The following is an 18,081-nucleotide window of genomic DNA, read 5'->3' as shown; positions in this document are numbered from 1 at the left end:
CAGTTTTGAGTATATAATCAGTTTTACCGCCACATTCCCTGTTGTTGTACAGCATAGAGGAGTGGAATTATGTTCTGGGCTAGCAACAGCATCAATATAAAGTAGTACAGGAAGCAATGCAATAAAACCTTTACGAATTAGCAGCATAAGAAATGGTAAAAAAAAGAACCTATTTACAATAATTGTTGAAACCTGGGGAAATACTTATAAAAGCAACTTACAAAAGATATGCACACTGCAAAAAAGAGCCATACAGATAGTACATCATGGTAGATATTTAGATCACACAAATAGTCTGTTTGTAAGGAGTCAAACATTAAAACGTATGGACTTAATCAAATTCAAATCTGCACAAATTATGTTTCTGGCAATAAAAAACAAATTACCAAGCAACATTCAAAAAAATGTCATGGCTAGAGATAGTGTTTATAATTTTAGAGGGACATTAGCTTTAAAGCAACCTACCCCTTCTCACCAAATGTACAACTCTTAAAAGTATGTGCAAGTTTGTGGTGTATCACTCTGGAATGGTCTGGATGCGAGTATAAAACTAAACAAAAATATCAATACATTTAAAGGTAGCTATAAACAAGCACTTATGGACACATATAAGAGAGAGAAGCTTGAGCAGTAATGTGACGGCCTATTATTTCTTCTCATTTGGATATTTGGATATATAAAAAACTGTACTTTTATTAAATTTTTTATTATTTGTTATATTTTTATTTTTATTAAATTATAATGTCAAATATTGTAAGGAAGGGGCAGGGCTTGATACGTTGTTTTACTTCCCCCTGTTCCTTCTCGAACACTTATTGTATGGAAATAGTCTTTGACTATTTACCTTTTTGTTTTTTAAACTTGTTTTATGCTTCTATGTTCAAGACAAATAAAAATCAAATCAAATAAAAAACAATGTAATAATCAGTGTGGGTGTGGTGTACAAACACATGAGTGAAGTGTGTGCAAACCAGTAGTGTGTGTAAACGAGTAGCAGTAACAGTAACGTAACTGGCCATTTCTGATTATTTTATTTAGTTTTTCTGTTCTTTTGTAATATATCTTGTTGACCTTTCTATAATGCTTTAGTAATATAAGACGACTTGTCTTGTCCGAGTACAGTTCAATTGAATTAGTGAGAGTGAGAGATTATACCAAATGAACCACAAGATCACATGTATAAAATATAAAAACCCACAAACACATAAAAATATATACAAAATATATATATATTGCAACATAGGGAGAATAGATTCGCCTAGGACCTGCATAGGGGGGCGACAGTGGCTCAGGAAATAGAGCGGTCGTCTGGTAATCAGAAGGATCCCGGCCCCCGATTCCTGCTCCTCCGTTGAGCAAGACACTTAACCCCTAATTGCCCCTGATGAGCAGGTTGGCACCTTGCATGGTTGCCTCTGCCGTCGGTGCGTGAATGTGTGAGTGAATGGGTGAATGTGAGGAACAACATTTTTAAAGCGCGTTGGATAAAAGCGATATATAAAAGCGATATATAAATGCACCATTTATTTATTTACCATTTGCATAGATTTGTGTTCAATGAAAGAGAGCGAGAGAAAGCAAGAGACCCAAAGGGTCAACTAGCAGATAAAGGAAGTGAGTGTTAACTCATTGAGCGCCAAAAACAAGATATCTCATTTTAAAAGCCAGCACTTGAGTGCTGGCTTGAGTTCCTTTTTCCTTTATTTTATTTTTTTATTATTATTATTATTATTATTATTATTATTATTATTATTATTATTATTATTATTATTATTATTATTATTATTATTATTATTATTATTATTATTATTATTATTATTATTATTATTATTATTATTATTATTATTATTATTATTATTATTATTATTATTATTATTATTATTATTATTATTATTATTATTATTATTATTATTATTAATAATTAATAATTATCCCAATTTTTAGTCGTTATGCCAATTCCCCCCCTCCCCTACCTGGTTGTTGTGCGCATGTTCCTCCTACTGGTCGGTACAAGGGAACCCTGAAGTCTACCACATGCTTCCTCCGACACATGTGGAGACAGCCAGTGGCTCTCTTTTCACCTGGCAGCGAGGACTCTCATTGGTAAAGCGTAACGTGTGGGAGGTCACCCTGCCTTCACCATTTCCTGCCTTTCGCTGAGCAGGCGCCCAGACCTGACCTGTAGGAGTCGCTGTCCACAACGCCAGATTACCACCCTCGACTTCCCTCCCGCTAACTCAGCCAAACGAGTTAGTATGACGACCGGCCCAAGCCGCAAGGCAATGCTGACTCCGGGAGTCGAGACCGCAGCCTCTTGCATTGGTGACGAGCGCAATCTCCGCTACGCCATCCGACTGCCCCTAATTATTATTATTCTAAACACTCACATGGACCTTACTGTGTGTTCTAGGGACCTCTGTGTTAGTTAGAATTGAAATGACGATCTAATCCCGACAGGTGGCAGTATCACCTACCTTTTGAACTGGGCTAGTTTAGTGTGGGGCCCCCCCCACGCCACCAACAGGGGATTCCTGCAGTGCCGTAGGACTAGAGAGCAGCGAGCAGAGCGGTATAATGGCGATCGCGACTTTTGGAGACTATTATGGAGGACACACTCTTCATCACGATCACACTTATGGATGATAATGTGCGTTTTCACCAGACTACATTGGACTTAGCACTTCTGGTAAATCATAAAAATATTATAGTCAAACCGGCAGAGGAGGTAACCTATTCTGTTCCGTGGTATAGTCGGGCCCGAGCACTCCGAGGCACAATAGTAGCCACTAGCCTGCGAACTGCAATGCAATGGCAAGCGAACTATTGGAGATTATGAAGAAGAAGACAAAACTATCACACTTATGGATGATAAGGTGCGTTTTCACCAGACTATGTTGGATTCTAGTATTTTCAAATGGGCTGTTTGGATGTAACGTTTACCTGGCTGTTATCTGGATTTAACGTTACCCTGGCGCTGCTAACGGGCCACCTAACGTTATATTTATTGATCCTGTTCTGATCCAAGACACTTAGAGCAAGAGTGACAAATGTAACGTCTTTACATCTATTTTACGAAACCCCATCATAAAACATGCTTTTGTAATGATCGCAGCGTCGGAAAACAACCCCCCCCCCCCCCCCCCCCCCCGTTATACGGGCCACCTAACGTTATATTTATTGATCCTGTTGGCTTTGTGAATAGAATCATCTATATATGGTAGTGCTTACCTTTGACCTGGAAATAATATAGGTTTCAGGCGGGCAACCTGCACGATTGCGCACAAAACACTATATCTAACGTTCCAGAAAACCAGCCTGGATAATTGCGAAACGGGGCGATTTTTTGCATGGGATAGCGCACAAACAAAGGTATGTAGAAATAAACTGTTTGTTCCCTGTTGGAGTATAAATAGTGCCTGTCAAATGAGCCATACTATTGTCTCCATAGCTATAATATAGAATATACGATGGGTCCGCAAACATCGTGAAAATGGTCAATAACTGGCACCAGGGAGTAAAGATGGAAAAACAGCGTGGCAGTCAATGACAATGGACCCAGAGACAGTGCGACAACTCTGACTCGAGTTGGACTTGGACTCGGGCATTGACTGCATTTGGACTCGGAAGATGCATTTTCTTTTTGTAATAGGCCCTAATCATTTCGCATATTGATGGCTATATTAATACCGTAACATTATTTAATTTTGTGCAAGGGCAGACCGCTGTGTCATTAATAATAATAATAATAATAATAATAATAATAATAATAATAATAATAATAATAATAATAATAATAATAATAATAATAATAATAATAATAATAATTAGTGCTGTCAATAGATTAAAAAAAATTAACTAATTAATCTCACAATTTTCTTTTTTTTGTATCCACCTTTTCTCTTCTTTTTCTATTTTTCTCCCATCCCAATTCCACTGTGCCAATTCTTCCCTCCCCCGTCTTGAACGTTGCTCCGCCAGAGTCGAACCCGGTGTCTCTTGCGTTGGTGATGAGCGCCACCCAGCCGCTAATCTCACAATTGTCTGTAATTAATCTAGTTTAAAAATAGCATTTTTCTACTTAAGACCGAAGCTTGTAACAGATATTTACTTGAGTAAAATCATGGAATTAATGTAAAATCAACACAAACACTATTTTAATAGCTTTCTTTGAATATAGTTTCTCTCGCAAAAAAAGAACAAGCAAATATACTGCTGAAAGTTCAGAACATTGAAGATTTTTCACTCCATAGATTAATCTAGATTAATTTATTTTAATGCTTTAAATAATTTTAATTAATCTCCAAAGTTAAAGCATTAATTTTGACAGCCCTAATAATAATACATTTTATTTATAAAGCGCTTTTCAGGAACCCAAAGACGCTGACAATGAGCAAAACAAATGAACAAAGAAACAAAGAACCACATGGGAATAAGCAACAGTATGAAAACGCAGAACATACAACCACGGGTAACAAGTAACATATACAGAGTCCAGTAGGGGAACAGTCAGGGAAGTAAGGAAACCGAGGGGAGGGGGGGGGGCAGGAGAGGGAGAGAAAGTAGGGAAGGGGAAGTGGTAGGTTGGAGGAGGGTGGTTATGGGTAGGGAAGGTTGGATGCTTGGGAGAACAGGTAGGTTTTGAGTCAGGATTTAAAGGTGGAGAGTGAGGGAGAGTCTCGGACAGTCTGAGGGAGGGTGTTCCAAAGTCTGGGTGCAGCTTGTGAAAAAGTGAGGAGGGAGTTACAATAGTCCAGGCGGGAGGAGATGAAGGCGTGTATGAGGGATTCTGCAGCAGGGGGGGAGAGGCAGTGACGGATTTAGGCAATGTTGCGGAGGTGAGAGTATGATGTTTTTACAATGGAGCGGACATGGGGGTCAAATGAGAGGGTGGGGTCGAGGATGACACAGAGGTTGCGGACTAGGGAGGAAGGGGTGATGGTGGAGTCATTGATGGTGAGTGAGATAGGTCCGGATCTGGTGAGGGTGGTTTTGGTGCCGATGATGAAAAGTTCCGTCTTGTCACTGTTTAATTTGAGGAGGTTGTGGGTCATCCAGGTTTGGAGTTCAGTGATGCAGGATTCGATGTGACTGAGGGGAGGGCTGTGGGGGGCTTGTGTACTGATGTAAATTTGGGTGTCATCAGCGTAGCAGTGGAAGTTGAGGTGGTATTTACGTATGATGTGACCGAGGGGGAGAATGTAGCAGATAAAGAGCAGGCGGCCGAGGACTGAGTCTGAGCCCCTGTGTGACTGGGGAGACTGGCTCTTTGACTGCCAGAGTGGAGTGGACTCAACCTAGGGTAATGGGGACTCGACTCAGGCTCTTCTTTGGTGACTCAGACTTGGACTCGGACTTGAACACTGGGGATTCGAGACTGGACTACAACACTGTCCAGAGAGCTACGGTACATACCCCTGCTTGTCGGCGTCTGCTGGTGCCTTTGTCGTGGCGTCTCCCCGGTCGCTCTCCCTCGCGGCCCCAGCCGGCTCCTCCTTCCTCCTGGAAGTAAGGAAGCTCCAGCAGCCCCTCACAGGACAGCCTGAGAGAGGGGTCCATCACCAGGCACGACTGGTCCACCCACAGCGACGGGGTATACACACACAATATGGCATTAGAAAACCTCTTGGCTCATACTCGAGACCCTGTCGGCAGGCTCTCTAAAAGCAGTGTGGAGGAGGCGGTTACATTTCTCAACATCTGCAGGTTTCAACAAGTTAAATGTAAGACTTTTTAAGACAATTTTAATACCACTTAGAGCAAAATTCACAACCATACAAGCAAATAAAAAAAAACGACTTTAACATTTCACATATTTCATATTATTTCATCTCAACTGGGCTGCCCCCCCCCCCCCCCCCCCCCCCCAATGTAATACCTGTGGAAATGAAATTTATAACTTTCCTTTTAAGGCCTTAAATTAAAGTTTGTGGCAAGCACGTCGTAAGAGGACGTGTGACAGTATACAGTGATTTTTTAAACCGTGTGGGTATCAAACAAGAGGAAAGACTGTCAGGTTTTAAACCGTGTGGGCATCAAACAGGAGGACAGACTGTCAGGTTTTAAACTGTGTGGGCATCAAACAGGAGGAAAGACTGTCAGGTTTTAAACTGTGTGGGCATCAAACAGGAGGACAGACTGTCAGGTTTTAAACTGTGTGGGCATCAAACAGGAGGAAAGACTGTCAGGTTTTAAACTGTGTGGGCATCAAACAGGAGGACAGACTGTCAGGTTTTAAACTGTGTGGGCATCAAACAGGAGGAAAGACTGTCAGGTTTTAAACTGTGTGGGCATCAAACAGGAGGACAGACTGTCAGGTTTTAAACTGTGTGGGTATCAAACAAGAGGAAAGACTGTCAGGTTTTGAACTGTGTGGGTATCAAACAGGAGGAAAGACTGTCAGGTTTTGAACTGTGTGGGTATCAAACAGGAGGAAAGACTGTCAGGTTTTAAACTGTGTGGGTATCAAACAGGAGGAAAGACTGTCAGGTTTTAAACAGTTTAAACAGTAATTCAGAACTGCACTATTGCATTATTTTACTCTGTCTATATTCTATTTTGTTATTTTATTACTGTCTATTTTTAAATTGATCAAACCGTGAACAAAGAGACCTATTGGGATGCTAGATCCTAATGTGAAGAACTATGTCATTTAATGTTCTATTTCGATGCTCGTTTTATACTTATATTATGTCTGCACTTTATGCATTGCTCTTGATTTGCCAATTTTGTGCTCATTATAGTATTTTTTTTCTACTGTGAAGAACCTTGAGCTGCGATTCTTGTATGAAAGGTACTATACAAATAACATTTATTATTATTCATATTATTATTAAATTGAGAATTATGAATTGAATCATTTTACTTAAAAAGTAATAACTTTTTAATTCCCTGATTTCAGTCATTCTTTTGGGACAAATCATGATGTGAAGGTTAGATGTATGTAGCCTTATGCTATATTACATGCTTTACCACATGGCGTTTCTGTGTTTCTCCAATAATAACAAGATATCAAACACTTTTTGTATGCACACACTTTGCGTACATGATTTGCTGTCATGTACGCAAACTACAACACACACCAGGGTCTGGGCCAATCAACCTTCTAGCCAGGCAGTTTAGAAAGTAGAGTAAACGTTAATCTTGAGAGGATATAGGGTCCTTTCACTTACTTGTTAGAACATGTGAATATTAATAATATATATTATATATTAATAATATAATGATAATTTGTAACAGATGGATAGATTCAAATTATTAGATTATTAGAATTCAACTTATTGAACCTATGCACTTATTCTATTCTTCATATGCTGCAGTGTTTTATTTCTTATTATGTCTGTCTTGTCTAGCAGTTGAGTTCTTATAATGAATAAATACATTGTTAGAGAACAAATAAACAAAACACTCAAACTCAATATTATCATTTGCCACTCATTTGTCAAGAAACAGAATAGATGGGATGTATATCACATCACATTTATTTGTATTAAAAAAACAATTTTATAAAAATAATGTTAATAAAAATACATATTATTATTATATATCTATATTCTAATGTATTCATTTTTTATTTTATTTTTTTTTTGATCTTTTCCCCCCTCCATTTTCCTCTGATTTTCTCCCATCCCAATGTTAGTCGTTATGCCAATTCCCAATCCCCTTCCTGGTCGCTGCGCACTTACCCCCCACAGTCGGTCTGGGAGAGTGGAGGCTATCACGTGCTTCCTCCGACACACGTCCAGCCAATAAACCGCTTCTTTTCACCTGGCAGCGCGGATTCTCATTGAGAGGGCGTAGCGTGTGGAAGGATCACACTATCCCACTCAAGTCCTGTCCGCGCTTAGCAGGCGCCCCGACCGAACTGTAGGAGTCGCTGTTTACAACGACCCGGACCCACCCCGCCAGCTTCTCCCACCCTCTAATACAGCCAATTGTATTAGTGTGAACGGCCAGCCAAGCTGGTGACAACCCCGGAGCTGTGAGCTGGACTCGAACAGGCGAATCTAGCCGCTCCGGGGTTTGGTGACGAACGCAATCTCCGTTACGCCACCTGACCGCCCTCTCATTTTTTCTTTTGATTAAAACCCACTTTTTGAATCCAATAATTTGACCGTGAGTTGAATCCAACCCCTAACCAGTCCCAAGCCCCACTTTCTTCACCTCTAAAACCCACTATCTGAATTGACCGAGAATTGGCCCCAAACCCACAGTCTCAACAGATTTACTAGCCCTAACCCAACAGAACAGACGTGACTAACAACGTTGTTTTACTTGTAATTATTTTGTGCAGTGAATGGCAGCCATTGAGCCCACATAGCCCCAGGTTGTGTGTGTGCTACACATTAGTAGCGGAGGAGTTGAATTTCCATTCAGCGCTTTGAGTGTCTGCACTGATTCATTCATTCATAAACCTATTTAAACCCCACTTCCTCAACAGAATTACATATGAATTGACCATGACCCTGGGTAGGTTTGGTTTCAACATGGGGGGGGGGGCACTATAAGCCGGGGTCTAGGGGTCCTCCGCCATTACATTTTGAGCTTTATTTCCTGCATTCTGGTGTTCCTTTCTGCACCAATTTGTGTCTTTTCTGCATCACTTATTTTTTTTACAAATATAATTTATTGTAAATGTAAATTAATATAAATGTTTTGACCCCCTTATTTAATTTTTGTTTCCCTCTTTTGGGGAGGGGTTGTCTTTCATATTAGTTATATTTTCTGAGGGGGACAAATGTACCTCTCATCAATATTGAAGGGGACATGTCCTCTGCAACCAACCCCCCCCACCCCTTTAAATCTACGCCTAAACGTACACGTGAACATATCCCATGTACCGCTCATACCTTCATAACCTGGAGCGCGTGAGGCGTGGCTGCGTGGAAGCGCTTCTCCAACGGCTCCTGGAAGTTTAAAGATAAATGAGCATAGTGGACCCATCAGCCAAACTGGACCTCCTCTCGTGTGACTGCTTATGTCATCTCCATGGTAACAGAATTATAATTAGTACCGTCGTTTCGGGTTCCGGGATGCTGACTCCGCTGAAGAAGACATTGGAGCGGAACACTTGCTGGTGACGAGGGGTCAGGTCACCTGAGGTCACCGTCGGAGAGAATCAAGAATCCGCTTACAGTCGGCAAATACAATCTAGCGGTCAAATACTGTATAAAGGTGGCGTGTTATAAGAACTACACTACTATACTGAAGATATTCACAGGGTATGCTAGTTATTATATAGATAGATTTAGATGGTATTTCCAATGTAGATGGTATTTCCAATGCACCTAGTGTTTTCAGCGTGCCTAGTGTTTTCAGTGTGCCTAGTGTTTTCAGTGTACCTAGTGTTTTCAGGCCATGGTTACACTGGGCTAAAACAGCAACGGTCTATTTTCGAATGATTACGTTTGCATGTCCAAGTTAAAAAGAAACGCAGTTTTGGCAGGAAAACGCGTTTTCCTAGTGGCTACGCTCAAAAGGTGTTTTCGTTTTGGAAACTCGCCGAAACTCGCCGAAACTCGCCGGCAATGGTGCCATGTAATTTGCGCGAGCCGGATACGGAGCCGTTCTGCCCAATGCCCATGCGCAGTAGAGACCTGCACGGTTATTTCCAGTGTTAACAGCAGAGCTGTCCCAAGTAGCTACGGTTACCAACGTGTTGTCAAGTTATTGTTATAAGGAGCCCAGTCCAAACTACAACAATCTGCATACCCTTAACAATTGTGTGTATTGAGCCGCATTGTATTGTACCCATTCTGTAATCTGTTAAATAAAGTTTTCATCCATTTCTACTAGCATTAACGTTACTACGTTAATAGCCTCGATGCTAACTATATACATGGAGAATGCCATTCACATTAGCATGTAGCTAACAACATCAGAGATCTTTTTGTGAGACTAAACTATTCGCTCTTGGTGGTAAATTGTGTTGATGTTGGTTTTGTTTCATCAACAAATGAGAGGCAGAACACACAGTGAATGTATCCGTTTTTGTTTATTGCACTTTTATTGCACTTTGTTTTCTTGCTGAAAAATAAATTCTACGTTGGCTAAATGGCTCACGCGAGGTATTTAAAGATGGTGGATTGTTGTTTTTTAGCAGGAAGTGTAGTGGCACGTTCAACCTTTCTGATTGGTTGAAAATGGCCTTCATGTTTGAACTACATCGCCACCTACTGCTTTGGCATTGTACTACATGTATATAGTAGACGAGACAAAACGACGTCTAACTTAACTCTTACTTGCCTGCCACAATACGCAGCGTTCTGAAAAGCTAAATGAAACGAAATGAAATGGCCCTAATGTAACCGCAGCCTCAGTGTGCCTAGTGTTTTCAGTGTGCCTAGTGTGTTTTCAGTCTACCTAGTGTTTTCAGTGTGCTGGCTCCCTGTCTCCCTGTCCCCCTGTCTCCTTGTATCCCTGTGAGTGGCTGTCTCGGAGTGATGACCGGAGTGTTGGACGTCTCGTGATGAAGACCGGGAGGATGCAACCCTATCTGCGCCGCCCCTTCGCCTCAAATAGATCCACTATCAGCTCTATCTTTAATCTTTCAAAAATGTTCAGTTGCTATCGCTATCAGCTCTATCTTTAATCTTAATCTTTCAAAATGTTCAGTTGCTATCGCTATCAGCTCTATCTTTAATCTTTCAAAATGTTCAGTTGGTATCGCATGCACTTATCTGTGTTTCACTACACACATGAGTGCATGCCTACCAACTGTTTCGCCTGTTTTATTGCAACACTACTATCACCGACATCTAGGAAGGGAGATCCCCCCTTGAATGGCCCTTCTAAGGTTTCTCTCCTCCACATTGCCTGTGGTGCATTTTTTCCTATTGCTAGGTTTTAGTGAGTTTTTCCTTACCTTCGTGTGGGGTATGTCTGGGAGTGTTGCATTTATTATTATTATTATTATTATTATTTTTTAAACATTTTGGACTTTATGGTGTTCTTGTTTTGTTCTTGACTTATTGTGATGTTTCTTCTTGACTTGTTTAAAGAAGACGTGTCCGGCCCATTTATTTCTTTATTTCTTTATTTCAGATCCCCATTAGTCACTGCCTCAGCAGCGACTATTCTTCCTGGGGTCTGGATCCAAATATATAAAATTAAACAAGAATAATCAATAAAACAACCTAAAAACTAAACAAATATCAATAAAACACCAATAAAATATACAAACAATTATAGAACATTAAACCAATCAAAATCACAAACAAATATGTATGCCAAATCTTCTAATATAGAACAATAACAAATATCAATAAAACAACAAATATCAATAAAACAACAAACGAAGACATCTCAGAGAAAACTAAAACGTGCCATGGGGACATTAACGTGTGTTGTCGGGCCTTACAAATACATTTGATTAGTGTTTTCAGTGTGCCTAGTGTGTTTTCAGTGTGCCTAGTGTTTTCAGTGTGCCTAGTGTGTTTTCAGTGTGCCTAGTGTGTTTTCAGTGTGCCTAGTGTTTTCAGTGTGCCTAGTGTGTTTTCAGTGTACCTAGTGTTTTCAGTGTGCCTAGTGTGTTTTCAGTGTACCTTGTGTTTTCAGTGTGCCTAGTGTTTTCAGTGTGCCTAGTGTGTTTTCAGTGTACCTTGTGTTTTCAGTGTACCTAGTGTGTTTTCAGTGTGCCTAGTGTGTTTTCAGTGTACCTTGTGTTTTCAGTGTACCTAGTGTGTTTTCAGTGTGCCTAGTGTGTTTTCAGTGTGCCTTGTGTGTTTTCAGTGTGCCTTGTGTGTTTTCAGTGTGCCTAGTGTGTTTTCAGTGTGCCTAGTGTGTTTTCAGTGTGCCTAGTGTGTTTTCAGTGTGCCTTGTGTGTTTTCAGTGTGCCTTGTGTGTTTTCAGTGTGCCTAGTGTGTTTTCAGTGTGCCTAGTGTTTTCAGTGTGCCTAGTGTGTTTTCAGTGTACCTTGTGTTTTCAGTGTACCTTGTGTTTTCAGTGTGCCTAGTGTGTTTTCAGTGTGCCTAGTGTGTTTTCAGTGTGCCTAGTGTGTTTTCAGTGTGCCTAGTGTTTTCAGTGTACCTAGTGTGTTTTCAGTGTGCCTAGTGTTTTCAGTGTACCTAGTGTGTTTTCAGTGTGCCTAGTGTGTTTTCAGTGTGCCTAGTGTTTTCAGTGTGCCTAGTGTGTTTTCAGTGTGCCTAGTGTTTTCAGTGTGCCTAGTGTGTTTTCAGTGTACCTAGTGTTTTCAGTGTGCCTAGTGTTTTTTCAGTGTGCCTAGTGTGTTTTCAGTGTGCCTTGTGTGTTTTCAGTGTGCCTAGTGTGTTTTCAGTGTGCCTTGTGTGTTTTCAGTGTGCCTAGTGTGTTTTCAGTGTGCCTTGTGTGTTTTCAGTGTGCCTAGTGTGTTTTCAGTGTGCCTAGTGTTTTCAGTGTACCTAGTGTGTTTTCAGTGTGCCTAGTGTTTTCAGTGTACCTTGTGTGTTTTCAGTGTGCCTAGTGTTTTCAGTGTGCCTTGTGTGTTTTCAGTGTGCCTAGTGTGTTTTCAGTGTACCTAGTGTTTTCAGTGTGCCTTGTGTGTTTTCAGTGTGCCTAGTGTGTTTTCAGTGTACCTAGTGTTTTCAGTGTGCCTTGTGTGTTTTCAGTGTGCCTAGTGTGTTTTCAGTGTACCTAGTGTTTTCCGGATGAGGTACAGTTGGTCCACATCTGACCTCCCGGGCCAGAGAGGGTTCCCATTGAGCAGCTCAGCGAACACGCAGCCCAGCGCCCACATGTCCACAGCAGAGCCATACTGAGTGTCCCCCACCAGCAGCTCTGGGGCACGGTACCAGCGGGTAGCCACATAGTCTGTGTAGTCGTCTCCTGGTCCCGCTGAGAGAGAGAGAGAGAGAGAGAGAGAGAGAGAGAGAGGTTGACGGTCTCTAGAAACTAGAGTCTGTTTCTGTGTCTGAAACAGACTCAGAGAGAGAGAACAGCAGCATAATTGTAATAAGTAATGTAATCATAGTAATCTAATCATAATAATCATAACTACCTACCTCATACTATAGTCTACCCATATAACTCTATGATAGCATGTACAACAGTGCTGTATATATATATATATATATATATATATATATATATATATATATATATATATATATATATATATATATATATATATATATATATATATATATTCTTACTGTGTATATATCTATTCACATCTGTCTGTACATACCTGCATATAATCCTTTTTAGACATCTGTAGATACTGTATATCTGTACATATACCTTATCTACTCTTACTTGTTACACTGCTGGCCAATATGACTATGATACTACTATACTGTCTTTATACCTGTATCACTGTACATATTAATAGTACAACTCTGTACATACATCTGATTAGCACTACACTCAGTAGTACTAATGTATATATTTTATACACAGTTTAATCACCTGTACATTGTATATTGCTATTGCTATTGCACTTTACTCTTACATTTGCATTCTGGTTGGATGTCAAACCTAATTTTGTTGTACTATACTTGTGCTTTATAATGACAATACATTTGAATATAATATTTTTTATTTTTTATCCACTTTTTCTCCCATTTTCTATTTTTCTCCCATCCCAATTTTGTATCATCCAATTCAACCCTCCCCTGTCTCAAACGCTGTTTCTTGCCTCCCACAAGCTGGCTGCAATGTGGACTAAGTCATACATTGCACGAGTCCCCTCCGATACTCGAGGTAACAGCAGTCGCATCTTTTCACCTGCGCAGCGTGATCTTTCAGCGTCAGGGGTCTGCGCTTTGGAGGGGCGTCGCCCCCATCGCTTCCTGATTCTACTGCACAGGCGCACCAACCGACCTGTAGGAGTCGCTGTCCACAACGCCCGATCCCCACCCATCAGTTTCCCACCCCCTAATACTGCCAATGTGTATTAGTACGGACGGCCAGCTAAACTGAAAGCAATGTGGAGCGCTGGGCTCGAACAGGCGAACCCAGCGTCTCCAGTATTCGTGGTGAGCGCCTTGCCCACTGCACCACGTAGCCACCCTATTTGAATATAATCTAATCCAATCTAATCTACAAGCCATGCTGAATGAGTGACGACACGTTGCCATATGGTAACAAAACGCTGAAACCAAAGGAAGCTTGTAGGTAAACAGAGACACTGAGACACTAATTGGCTGACTGGCTCTCCTATGCAATGCACCAACAAAACAACTGAAAGTGAGGAGCCACAGGACTGCGGCCGATATAGGTTCCTTGTTGAATAAGTCATTAAGATGCCACACTCGCACTAAATGCACATAAACGCATTGAATCTCAAAGCAGCGGTGGAAAGCAACTAAGTACTTTTACTCAAGTATTGTACGCAAGCACAATCTTGAAATACTTGTACTTCATGCAAGTATTTTCATTTTAGGGAACTTTGTACTTTTACTCCACGATGTTTAAAAAAGGAAATATTGTACTTTTTACACTCCACTACATTTATCTGAACCCATCAGGTACTAATTACTTTGAAGACAAAGATTTTGTATAGAAAACATCAAGAGGACGTAATCGGAGCAGCATAACTGGACCACATGCCACTTTAACAGAACCTTTAAATCAGAGCAGCATAACTGGACCACATGCCACTTTAACAGAACCTTTAAATCAGAGCAGCATAACTGGACCACATGCCACTTTAACAGAACCTTTAAATCAGAGCAGCATAACTGGACCACATGCCACTTTAACAGAACCTTTAAATCAGAGCAGCATAACTGGACCACATGCCACTTTAACAGAACCTTTAAATCAGAGCAGCATAACTGGACCACATGCACTTTAACAAAACCTTTAATCAGAGCAGCATAACTGGACCACATGCCACTTTAACAGAACCTTTAAATCAGAGCAGCATAACTGGACCACATGCACTTTAACAAAACCTTTAATCAGAGCAGCATAACTGGACCACATACCACTTGGTAACCTTTAGAGGTCTGGTAACCTTTAGATGTCAAATGGTTAGAGCGTTGAACGCTCCCAAGCACTTTTTACTTGTACCAGAGTACTATTTCATCTGGGTATTTCTACTTTAACTTAAGTAAAATGAGCTGTGTACGTCTTCCAGCAGCGCTCTCTGGACGACCTACTCAGAATGCGGGCGAAGCCGAAGTCGCAGAGTTTGATGACTCCGTTCTTGGTGAGCAGGATGTTCTCCGGCTTCACGTCACGGTGGATGCACTGCAATAATAAACACGCTTTATTGGTATGACTGGCAAAAATTAACACAGGAGATAGCCCTATTAAAAAGACACACACTGCACCTTAATATGCACATACACTTATACGCAAGACACTTTCTGTAAATAACGGACTTTTTATTTTTTTATCTTACCACCACTACTTATTGTTACCATTCTTGTATTCATTGTTGTTTCTTAATTGTGCACTGTTGAGTCTGAGCTCGAAACACAATAATTCCATTACCTGCAATGCCCCTGTACTGTTGTGTATTTGTCAAATAAAGAACTTGAACTTTATAACAACAGATATAACATATAACAATATTATAGAATGATCAAAACAATACAATAACAGGGGGCGGTCAGGTGGCGTAGCGGAGATTGTGTTCGTCACCAACACCGGAGACGCTGGATTCGCCTGTTCGAATCCAGCTCACAGCTCCGGCGTTGTCACCAGCTTGGCTGGCCGTTCACACTAATACAATTGGCTGTATTAGAGGGTGGGAAAGCTGGCGGGGTGGGTCCAGGTCGTTGAAAACAGCGACTCCTACAGTTCGGAAATAGTGCTAGCTGCAAAGGCAGAGCAAGATGAGAGAAGACGAAAGCGAGATGAGGAAAAACGGGAGCAAGATGAGAGAAGACGAGAGCGCGAGGAGAAAGTGGCTACTGCCAAAGCAGAGCGTGATGTTGTAGAAGCTATTGAAGTGGCACGTGAAGTACGCACCCAGGCAGCATTGGACTGTGAGATGGCGCGGCGTAATTTGGGTGATGCTGGGGTTGTTGTTGAAGCTTTTGGAAGGCACACAATTAGTGTACCCCTGCATAATGTTTTTCTTGAATGTGCCCTGGTGTCAGGTCCAGTGGTAATCGGAGTGGCGGCTGACAAAATCCCTATGGAGGGGGTGACGTTGTTCCTGGGAAACGACCTAGCTGGAGGGAAGGTGCTGGTGAAACCAGAGGTGACATGCGTGCCAGATGCGCAGGTGGATGGTCTGGCGAGTCAGTGTCCTGAGGTTGGCAGCCTGTACAGTAGCTATGGCCATGGATGAGTTGGAGGATGAGAATGATTCAAATGTTGCTAATTCATGTGGCACCATTTTGGTTAATGATGCTACGGGGCCAGAATTAAGCTACCAGCCTTTCTACAGTAGCTCTAATGTTCATGATGAATCACTTGTTAGCAGTTATGATCCCAGTGATTCACTTGGTAGTTCTGGTGTTGGCTCACATGACCACACTGACACTCTAACAGGCACTGGGTATTCTTCCCAGTCTGGTTCATTTGCTAGTCCAGAAAGTAGTCAACCTAGCTACCAGGGGCCTGTACATGGGTCCCAACAGCAGCAACCTGCACAGCCTAGCCTAATGTGTGGAATATGTTGTTTCTTTACATATATGTTGGATTAGAGAATTGGTTTGTCATGACAATCCAATAAAAAATTGCGATTTACCCGGTGGCTACAACGCCACACAGTAACTACATGCATCATTGTTTACAATGTACGGTGGCGCTGGGCTGGGGCGCGCGGTGCGCCGGTGGCGGCGGCGGCGGTTGACCGATGGCGATGCCGAGGACGAGCGCGCGTCCGTGGGGTGAGACGGCCGGTGAGAGAGCGCGGCGCGGTAAATCGCGATTTTTTTTATTGGATTGTCATGACAAACCAATTCTCTAATCCAACATATATGTAAAGAAACAACATACTCCAGTTAACAGTAAAAAATTTTAATGATTCGTTACAGCGTAATCAATACTTAATTGCGTTCGGGACCTCCATATTTTGGGGGTATTCATCAGAAAACTCGGATCCGGGATTCGGCTCCATCAGTGGGGCAAGAACTGTGGATTTTCAGCCTCGCTCTCTGGAGCTTAAACGGAGTTTCGATTCCTGGCTAGAGGAGCCCGTCGCGGCTCATGCGAATGCGCGCGCTCGGCCAATCAGAGTGCAAAATGCCAATGCGGAAGCACTCTTGGGCTGCCTTTAATATAGACGCAGTGGGCAGACCAGATTGGGTGTTTCCACCAGCTCCACTCGATCCAATTCCAGCAGTACACATTTTCGTGAGGTCTCAAATTGCCTGAGAGTCAGGGAAATGTTGTTTTTGTTAAACAACATTGTCGAATGTTCCAGAGTGGGGAGCATTCAACAAGGTTGAAGGTCGTGTTCGACAGGGGCCGAACCATTGTCGCTCTGTGGTAGTGAATAAAACAAAGCAGGGCTCGCAACTCACTTTTGATGCTCCAAGGTGTTTTAATTGACAAATAATAACAGTAGATACAACGTTTCGACCGACCATTCCGCTCTGTGGTAGTGACTCATAGCAATTTATGGGTCACAATATTTTTGGTGTACAGTTGAGTGACTCTGTAATAAGACTCGCACTCGACACGGTACAGGCACTACACATGTTAGTATGTGTAGTTGCATAACTTTTGGTATAGGTAAGGTTAGTAAGTATCCCCTTATTATTTATGTTCATCCTCTTTGTGGTGTTTTTTTGGGCTATAGTTATGTTTGGGTTGTTATGTGTACTTTCACATTGTGGTGTCACTAATTGGTGAGGTGTAATTGACACAGGTTGTTTCTGTTGTAATTGACACACTTGCTTTCCTATCATTGAACACAGGTGTGGTGATGAGGCTTCAGGCCCTATAATAAGCAGACCAGGAGCTTGTCACTTGTTGTCTCTCACCAGAGTGCTCTCTCACCTGTGCTCTCACCATTTTGACCATTTGCTCTTTGCTCTGTTTTGCTTTTTGTCCATGTGCGTTTTGTTGTATCCTGAACCAAGGAGGCTGGTGCACCCAGCTATCCATTTTAGTTATTTAAATAGTTGTTAAATAAATAGTTATTTTTGGTAAAAACGTGTCCGACTTCTACAGTATGTGTCCACCATTTTACAACCAAGGCCT

The 18,081-nt window shown here is 41.6% G+C and overlaps 1 protein-coding gene across 1 annotated transcript in view; it reads right to left on the bottom strand.

Moving 5' to 3' along the window:
• Positions 1–18,081, bottom strand: part of LOC311230428 (cyclin-dependent kinase-like 4) — a gene marked incomplete at its 5' end in the record, with an annotated part of 33,286 nt that overhangs the window by 532 nt on the left and 14,673 nt on the right. The window contains 5 exons of the mRNA XM_084316702.1: positions 5,413–5,568; positions 8,847–8,903; positions 9,011–9,093; positions 12,607–12,807; positions 15,078–15,168. Of these exons, the coding sequence (XP_084172828.1) occupies positions 5,413–5,568; positions 8,847–8,903; positions 9,011–9,093; positions 12,607–12,807; positions 15,078–15,168 (588 nt within the window). The remainder of the gene's footprint in view (positions 1–5,412; positions 5,569–8,846; positions 8,904–9,010; positions 9,094–12,606; positions 12,808–15,077; positions 15,169–18,081) is intronic.

This window comes from Notolepis coatsorum, assembly GCF_963971535.1.
Source record: "Notolepis coatsorum genome assembly, chromosome: 1".
Lineage (NCBI taxonomy): Eukaryota > Metazoa > Chordata > Actinopteri > Aulopiformes > Paralepididae > Notolepis > Notolepis coatsorum.
Note: the sequence above shows the minus strand (reverse complement) of the source record. Positions and strands in the feature narration are given on the sequence as shown.